Source organism: Lethenteron reissneri, unplaced genomic scaffold (genome assembly GCF_015708825.2).
Source record: "Lethenteron reissneri isolate LAM-NWPU_2019-01 unplaced genomic scaffold, ASM1570882v1 scaffold_1200, whole genome shotgun sequence".
NCBI lineage: Eukaryota > Metazoa > Chordata > Hyperoartia > Petromyzontiformes > Petromyzontidae > Lethenteron > Lethenteron reissneri.
In genome coordinates this window covers 1,036-10,016 of record NW_026890894.1, presented here as the reverse complement: position 1 = coordinate 10,016, position 8,981 = coordinate 1,036, and the positions used below count along the sequence as shown (strand labels likewise).

Here is an 8,981-nt window from a genome sequence, read left to right as displayed (position 1 = left end):
ACTGAAAAAACAAACAAAAAACATCTTAAAGTGACTATGTGCAAACTGAAAAAACAAACAAAAACATGAACAAAAAACATCTTAAAGTGACTATGTGACTGAGTGCAAACAGAAAATCCAAGAAAAGACAGCAAAATATTGCAGAAAAAAATCACCGTTACACCAACGCTGTGTGCAAACATCCCAGTGGGATGCAAGTCAAACAACTAACAACAACCACAAGACAGCTTAGAGAGTCGATGGGTCTCTATCAGTAATTCTACATTTGAAGCTTTCGTGACTGCCAGGAGTAGGTTTTTTCGGTAAAGTCACGTAGGTAAAAATATAAATAATATAAAAATAATAAAAAAAATCACGACGTTTCAGAGGCAACACAAACTTCCTTCATCAGGTGTAAAAAAAGCACACAAAAACCTGTACGTCGTGATTTATTATTTATTTCTATTATTATTTATATTATTTTTTATTATTTATCTCTACTGTAGTCTATGGGTCTCTGTGACCCCCCCCCCGTGAGGATCGTGAATCGAGGTCAGAATCGACCGACGGCTTGCAAACTAAGTCGATTCTAACGTAATCGCATGGAGGAATCGATCCACGGATCGATCCGACGGCATCACCGTTAACCAAATCGCAATGGAGGTAGAAGCCAACAGCTTCCAGCGAGTCGCGAAGTTGCCACCTCCTCTACCTCCTCCTCTACCTCCTCCTCTACCTCCTCTTCTACCTCCTCCACCTCCTCTACCTCCTCAATTGCCTCGCGACATCAACGACCCTCCCACAGCAGCAGCGGAATCAGCAACAACGACTTCAACACCCGCCACTGAGGCCTACACCGCCATGCAGCCTGCGGCCTCTGCCCAAGCCGCGTCGCATTCTGCGGGGGAGATTCAGGCGAGGGTCGGTGGCTGCGGCGAGGAGGAGGAGGAGGAGGATGAAGCGATGCAGTTGCTGACCATCGTAACCGGCGATCTCATCTCCGGCTACGTGGCTCACCTGACGCAGCAGACGGAGCAGCATCCTGTGCAGCAGCAGCAGCAGGGGCTGCAGCAGCAGCTGCAGCAGCAGCTGCAGCAGTTGCAGCAGCAGCTCCCGGCGGTGCAGCAACATCTCCTGCTGTCGCAGCAGCAGCAGCAGCAGTGGATGGAGAAGCTCTGGCAGCAGCAATTCCAGCACATGCAGCAGGTGCAGGAGCAGCTCCAGCAGGTGCAGCGGCAACAGGAGCTTGTGCAGCAGCTGCAGCAGCAGGAGCAGCTCCTGGATGTGCAGCAGCAGCAGCAGCTGTTGCAGGAGCTGCAGAAGAAGTATCAGCTCCAGGAGGTGCAGCTGATGCGTCGGTTCAAGCAGCTGCACCAAATGCAGCAGGAGCATTTCCAGCAGTTGCAGCAGTTCAAGGAGTGGCAGGAGCTGCAGCGGCAGGCGCGGCAAATACAGCGGCAGCTCCGGGAGGTGCGCTCGCTGCTCCAGACCTCCCGGCGGCTGGTGCGGATGCGTGTGGAGCTTCTGCAGGAGGCGCTGGACACCCGAGGAGACGCGTTGCTGGCGGAGTTCGAAGCCTCCATCCCAGACTTTGTGAGGCGCGCGGAGGAGCTGGCGAAGCAAGTGGACCCGCGCCGGCTGGTCATGACCCTGGCTTGGCAGGTTCTCACCGCGGGGCCCATGAGCTGGGGCTGCGTGCTGTCCATGGTGGTGTTTTGCGCGCTGCTCGTCAAGAACCTGAGGGCCTCCGGTCGTCTGGGCGACTCGGAGGAGACTTGGCCCTTGACGGACGCGGTGGCCGCTGTGCTGTTGACCACACGCAAGACCTGGCTCATGGAACAGGGAGGCTGGGTGAGGGGTTACACACCGCTATCATCAACACCACTGCGCCGGAACAGCATGTTGGTAATTACAAGCCCATGAGCTGTACAAAATCGAGCAACCTCCTACCGTTGTTATTGAGTTGATCTGACCCATGTCCTCCAATCACTCCAGACCAGGTGCCAGCATCATGACCAACTCGGGCATTGAAGTCACCCAACAAGATTCACTCTATCCCGAGGGGCCATTTTAGCCAGCATCTGTGACATGAGGTCATAGAAGGTATCTGACTCATCGGCCTTGTCTGCATCCCTCCACGGATGTTCGTCTTCGGTGGGGGCATAAGTAACCACGACCACCACTCCTCGCCTCTGGTTGATGGAAAGGTGAGCCCAAAGTTGTCTGGGGCTTACAAATTCCCACACCTCACCGCCACGCTCCCATGCCCCCTTCATTCTTTTATTCAGAAGAAGAGCCACTCCCTGTTGTTTGGCAGTCTCCTGCCCCCAGTAGAGGACTGTCCACCCCTCATGATGTCAGGAGCCAGAGCCGGTCCACCGGACCTCCTGAATGCCACAGCGATCCAGGCAGTACCTGTCCAGCTCCCGACAGAGGAGTGGCAGCCTCTCCTCAGCAGTGAGCGTTCGAACATTCCACGCGTTCAACCAAAGTGTCTCACTACCCAGTGTCTCACCACCCAGTGTCTCACAAGCATTGTCTCACTACCCAGTGTCTCACTACCCAGTGTCTCACTACCCAGTATCTCACTACCAGTGTCTCACTGCCCAGTGTCTCTGTACCAGTGTCTCACTACCCAGTGTCTCACTACCCAGTATCTCACTACCATTGTCTCACTGCCCAGTGTCTCTGTACCAGTGTCTCACTACCCAGTGTCTCACTACCCAGTGTCTCACTACCCAGTGTCTCACTACCAGTGTCTCACTACTCAGTATCTCACTACCTAGTGTCTCACTAGCGGTGTCTCACTACCCCGTGTCTCTGTACCAGTGTCTCGCTACCCAGTGTATCTGTACCAGTGTTTCACTACCCAGTGTCTCACTACCCAGTGTCTCACTACCCAGTGTCTCTGTACCAGTGACTCACCACCAGTATCAGATCATAGAACAACGCCAAAAGGTGATGATGATGACGATGATGGTGGTGGTGGGGCTCTCTTTCCGTTCTGTTTCTGTGCTGCCACACAGGAGGGCTTCCTGCGAGCGTTCGGGCCGGGGACGCCCACCTAGGAGAGGAGCCGTAGACGCCGAGCTCCGACGGGCAGCGACAGTGAAGACGAGAAGAGAGACAGAGACTTTGGACTTGTACACAACTTTTATTGCCGCCAGCAGCAACAGCACTGGAGGCGATTCCGATATGAAATACACAAAGTCACCAGCAAACAAACGAATGAACGCTGTAAATCCACACGCTGTGGCACTAAATGCAGCGCAACACGAAATAAAAGTCACGTGGTGGTGGTTGTGGTGGTTGTGGTCATCTCGCACGCCACGATGACGAGCGAGCGCCTCAGAAGAGAGGGAACGGCCATCACCAAGCCATGTCAATTTTTTACTTTTCTCTTTACAAAAATGAGGCTTCCATTAACGTGTGGTCCGACCTCTGTCAGGCGTTGAACAGTAAAATAGTACAAGTCTTTAGAAAGTGCATCGTAATATCTGCATCGTTAATATTTTTAAACTTGAGGGAATTAATTTTTTGGCAGTGGCAATGAGAGATGCAAACATTTAAATGGCTCGGGGTTTGAATCGGATGAAAATTCAGAGGCGTTAAAAGGTGCTAACTACCAACCTAAATGTTCAAAGAATTGTCGTGGGATACGTTTGATTGTGTGCGTTTACACAATTTGACTTGAAGTCTTGAAAACTGGTTACACAGAAACAAAACTTACAGCCAAGAAATTGTGGTGACGTGTTGTTTTAAATTGCCTGAATTTCTGTAAAACACTTGTTTAAGTGACAATGTCAGACTTGTCTTTGATCGTTCATAATGAATTTTGTGTGTTCAGCGTTACCGACGTAAGTCGTGATTTTTAAACGTAATCTTAACTTTTAATGGAACATAAATCTTAAGTAGTAGAGCTGTGTCAAAATATATAGCTGGATACTCGCAGTCGCCTCAAAAAAGTAATTTTCATGTTCCGAGGAAAAGGATTCTTTTGAAAGTGTTCGTTTTTTTTCGGTAAAGTCACGTAGGTAAAAAATAAAATAAAAGATAAAAAAATATATATTTAAAGATAATTATTTTATTTATTTTATCTATTAGTATTTCTACGTCACGTAGGGGAAAATAAGAATAAAAATAATAAAAGCAATAGAAATAAAAGAAAATGTTATATATAATTTTTTTATTTTTTGTTTGTATTATTATTTATATAAATTGTATTTACTTATTTTTTACCCACGTGACTTTACCAGAAAACACCTAAGAGTATGAATCCTTGCAGTCATGAAAGCGTCAAATCTAGAATGGATTATTTTTAAATCTGTTCTCTTAGTGTACTAAGCAACCAAACACGATATCCTCAGGAACAGAGGATGAAGCTTTAGTTATGGAATGTCCCGTCGGGTCCTAAAGATTGTTGACCTGTGAGAACATCACGACGCCTTTTATCTTATAATCCTGTGGGAAGTCGACAACATGCACAACGCAGCAACACTCACGACAAACATCGTTTAGTTCCTGTCGGCATTGGTCATGACGTATTCATATCGTGTACAAAGTCCTCTTCAAAGATCTCTGGCCAACGTGAAAAAGTCAAAATTACCCCTCCCCCCCGCCTCTCGTGGTGCCCCATCTGCCAGCGGTGGCACGAGCAGGAATTGCAGGGCTGCGCCTCTACCTTTGACACAATGTCTGCCAATAATGGGGGGATCAATAATAACACGGTGAGTGTTGACTGAGATTACATTATTGATGTGAAACTATCTGCAATAAATGACGTGCTGCGTCTCTTAAAACATTTGTGCCTTTTTTTCTCGCCGTGCTTCAAGAACAATTTTCCTGGAGGCTTGTTGCATTTGTTTAAATCCATGTTTTATAGACATACGTAGTGAATCCAACTGAGTCGGAAGACGTCTTGGGAGCAACGCTATTTCACCAACTCAACACAACACGAGCTACACTTGGGTGTTGAGTTGTGCGCCCTTGTGGCGTCATCTGGTCCAACACCAATGGAGACTGGGCTCTAAGGAAAGCTGTCTCGGGTGTGGACCAATCAACTTCAAGGACAGTGCATATCATCATCATCAGAGTTTCTTTTTGTTTGCATTTTGACTGCTTGTGTTGTGGTTATTGCAAACATGACCCCTTGTATAAAGGTGTCAGTTTTGTACCAGTTGAAAGGGTAAAAATCTACTACTATGTTGAGGGCCCATCTATCCCCACGCTACGGCACAACTAGACACGGCTCGCTATCCCGGCCCGGACCACGAGCTGCTGTCTCCCGGAGCGCGTGGCTAGAGGCTTCTTCTCCCCGAATCTTCACCGGCCACACGAAGAACCCACGACCCCCTCACGGGCCCCCCCCCCCCCCCCCCCCCACCGTTTATATCGGCCTGGCTGGGCTGGCTCCGGCCCTCGCCCCGCCCACCTTCTAGATCTCTCCGACTCTTTCACGAAGGCTCCCGAGAGCTCTTCTATACCACGTGACCGTCCAGCCGCCCCCGTCCACCGGTGGCTCCCCTCCAACATCATCCGGTGACGAGTCGGCAGGTCAACCGGCGTATCGTGCCCCAACGCAACCCTGGCTGGCTGACGCTCCCTCTCGCTCCCTCACCGCACACTGCACGTGGTGCCTCCGCGCTGACCAGCGCTCACCCAAGTCCCCGCTAGCGCTGCTGGTACTACGCCCAGTGAGCGGGCTGCACTTAATGCGAACACATTATCCGCCGTAGCTTCGTAAGCCGGCAGCACACGGTGACATTCACAGTCACTACATCACCCCCCTCTCTGTAGCTTCCAGCCGTCCCGGCTGCCAACTCCCCCGCAAGTAAGCAACCGACGTACAATTATACATAACAACAAGCAGGTGCGCTCCTACAATAACAAGACAGCACGATAAATTACCCAAACCAACTGTACAATATGTACACCGAGAGAGAGAAAAAAACACAGCAGCGAGAGAAATTAACAACACAACAATCGCGTCCTACAGATCCCCACAATAGACATCTCCCACCCACAACGTGGTAAACAACGCCCGTCAGCTCGATGGCGGAAAGGATCAGCCAAACGCTCGCCACGACTCACGCGAGCGCGACAAGCCACGGCGGTGTGGGAGCGTGCAACGCGCGGGGATCGTGAGAGTCGAATCTTCGAACGAGTCCGTGACGCCGGCCCTCCAGGCGGGTCGGGCTCATCTGCCCTGGAAGCAGAGGTCGCAAACGGGTTTTGATTCCTTACCCGTCCCAGTACCCGGCCGGGTGCGGGTTCCCGTACGCCACCCGTACCCTACCCGAAATGAGTGACAAACGGTTACTCACCGGTGACTCACGGCCTACCCGTACCCTACCCGAAATGAGTGACAAACGGTTACTCACCAGTGACTCACGGCCTACCCGTACCTGGCCGCACCAGGGTCGCAAACGGTACCCGTACCAGTACCCGGCCGGGTACGGGTAGCGGCTATCGGGTAGGGTACGGGTATCGGATACCTGATTGTGACCTCTGGGATGAAGCCATGTGCAGGCGCGAGGTGGGTGCTTCTATGAACTTGAATGTGAGAAGAGACAAGACGTTGGGAAATGAGTGACAAACGGTGATCACCAGTGACTCACGGCCTACAGTACCGGCCGCACCAGGGTCGCAAACGGCTACCCGTACCCGGCTGGGTACGTGTAGGGCCGGCTATTGGGTAGGGTACGGGTATCGGGTACCCGGTTTGCGACCTCTGCCTGGAAGCTGACTCCCCACGAAGAGCAGTCGACCGGGTCGTCGTGTCCTTCACGTTCAGAGCACGCGAGGCCGACACGAGCGGACGCACGGCCCGGCTCGCAAGGCACAGCCCCACACTCGGCCCCCTGCGATACGGAGAGGAGACAAACTCACACGGCGAGAGGGGTGTACAAACCAGCTCCGCTTACCAAATGAATCCACGGTTGCGGGCAGCAATGTGGGAGGTGTGCCCACCGGCACCTGCGGACAATGCAACCAGGTCCTGTCCCCCCCGGCGACTAGTCGCACAGGGAAACACGGGCAACTGGTTTCAGGTAATTTTTTACGAAACATTTGAAAATTCCCGCCAATTCGGTGGGGGTCAGGAAGCCTTCGGGTGACTCCGCGCGTGAAAGTATAATAAGTAAATGCTTGTGAAAATAAAGAAAGTAACCCTCGTTAATCGTTGCCACGTCGTTTATCCCGATAAAGTTGAGGTAAATGTCCCTCACGACAACCTAACGCGCCTGATTTTAACAAAAAAATCTGTAAAAGTATGTCAGCTTATACTTTACTAGCTCGGTTTGCCATCCTAGAACGGAAGCTGTAATATTACGAAAAAATTGAGCCGATAATAGATTTAATTGCAGTGAATCTTGAAAAGTGAGTGAGTGAGTGAGTGAGTGGGTGGTGAGTGGGTGGGTGAGTGGGTGGTGAGTGGGTGAGTGGTGAGTGGGTGAGTGAGTGAATGAGTGTGTGGATGTGAGTGGCGGTGGTGAGTAGGTGGGTGAGTGGTGGGTGACGTGGGTGGGTGAGTGGGTGGGTGGGTGAGTAGGTGGGTGAGTGGGTGGGTGAGTAACGTGAGTGAGTGGTGGGTGCGTGAGTGGGCTGGGTTGAAGTGGGTGCGTGGGGTGAGTGAGTGACTGAATGTAGGGTGAGTGAGTGGGTTGGTGAGTAGGTGGTGTGAGTGGGTGGGTGGGTGAGTGGGTGGCGTGAGTGGGGTGAGTAGGTGGGTGAGTGGGGTGGGTGAGTACGTGCGTGAGTGGGTGGGTGGTGTGAGTGCTGGTGGGGGTGGGTGAGTGAGTGGGTGGGTGGGTGACGTGGTGGGTTGGTGAGTGAAGTGAGGTGGTGAGTGGGTGCGTGAGTGGGTGGTGAGTGGGGGGTGGGGTGACTTGAGTGGAGTGGGGGGGGGTAGGATGAGGTGGGTGAGTGACCGTGGGAGTGGTGAGTGGAGTGGGTGAGTGAGTGGGTGGGTGAGTTGGTATGGTGAGTGAGTGAGTGGGTGGAGCGTGTGAGTGAGTAGTGTTGGAGTGAGTGGGGAGTGGGTGAGAGTGTGAGTGAGTGGTGGTGATGGTGGGTGGTGGTGAGTGGGTGGGTGAGTGGTGGGTGTGTGGGTAGGTGAGTGGGTGGGTGGTGAGTGAGTGGGTGGGTGAGTGGGTGTGAGGTGGGTGAGTGGTGGGTGAGTGGTGGTGAGTGGGTGGGTGAGTGGGTGGGTGAGTAGGTGGGTGAGTGGGTGGGTGGTGAGTGGGTGGTGAGTGGGTGGGTGAGTGGGTGGGTGAGTAGGGGGTGAGTGGGTGGGTGAGTAGTGGGTGAGTGGTTGGGTGAGTGAGTGAGTGGGTGAGTAATGGGTGGTGAGTCTATGGTGCAGTGTTGAGTCTATAGGCAGTGCCTATCAGGTCTACGAAATCTAATATGGATCGCATCACGTGGTCGCCTATCCGCTCTACGTTTTTCTAAATGCGCGTTGCTAAGGCCCCACGTGATCACAGAGGCCTGCGCGAGGTAGCGGCACGGAACGTCTGACCTCAACCCCACAACGAGGTGAGTCTGTGGGTCTCTGTGTGTGGTGAGTCTGTGTGTCTCTGTGTGAGTCTGTGTGTCTCTGTGTGGTGAGTCTGTGGGTCTCTGTGTGGTGAGTCTATGGGTCTCTGTGTGGTGAGTCTGTGGGTCTCTGTGTGGTGAGTCTATGGGTCTCTGTGTGGTGAGTCTGTGGGTCTCTGTGTGGTGAGTCTGTGGTCTCTGTGTGGTGAGTCTGTGGGTCTATGTGTGGTGAGTCTGTGGGTCTCTGTGTGGTGAGTCTGTGGGTCTCTGTGTGAGTCTATGGGTCTCTGTGTGGTGAGTCTATGGGTCTCTGTGGGATTCTGTGGGTCTCTGTGTGATGAGTCTGTGGGTCTCTGTGTGGTGAGTCTGTGGGTCTCTGTGTGAGTCTGTGGGTCTCTGTGTGGTGAGTCTGTGGGTCTCTGTGTAGAGTCTGTGGGTCTCTGTGTGGTGAGTCTATGGGTCTCTGT

The 8,981-nt window shown here is 52.3% G+C and overlaps 1 protein-coding gene across 1 annotated transcript; it reads left to right on the top strand.

Moving 5' to 3' along the window:
* Positions 1-648: 648 nt before the first annotated feature.
* On the top strand, positions 649-3,925 carry LOC133361700 (putative uncharacterized protein DDB_G0271606). The gene is made up of 2 exons (XM_061580705.1): positions 649-1,830; positions 3,006-3,925. Exons 1-2 carry the CDS (start codon positions 841-843, stop codon positions 3,045-3,047), a joined length of 1,032 nt encoding a protein of 343 aa, XP_061436689.1. The 5' UTR covers positions 649-840; the 3' UTR covers positions 3,048-3,925.
* The last annotated feature ends 5,056 nt before the right edge of the window (positions 3,926-8,981 follow it).

Excerpts from the sequence above, each read along its gene's own strand:
- LOC133361700 (XM_061580705.1), top strand. The coding sequence starts at position 841 with ATGCAGCCTGCGGCCTCTGCCCAAGCCGCGTCGCATTCTGCGGGGGAG. Across the intron at positions 1,831-3,005 it reads TCATGGAACAGGGAGGCTGG|GAGGGCTTCCTGCGAGCGTT; the intron begins GTGAGGGGTTAC and ends GCTGCCACACAG.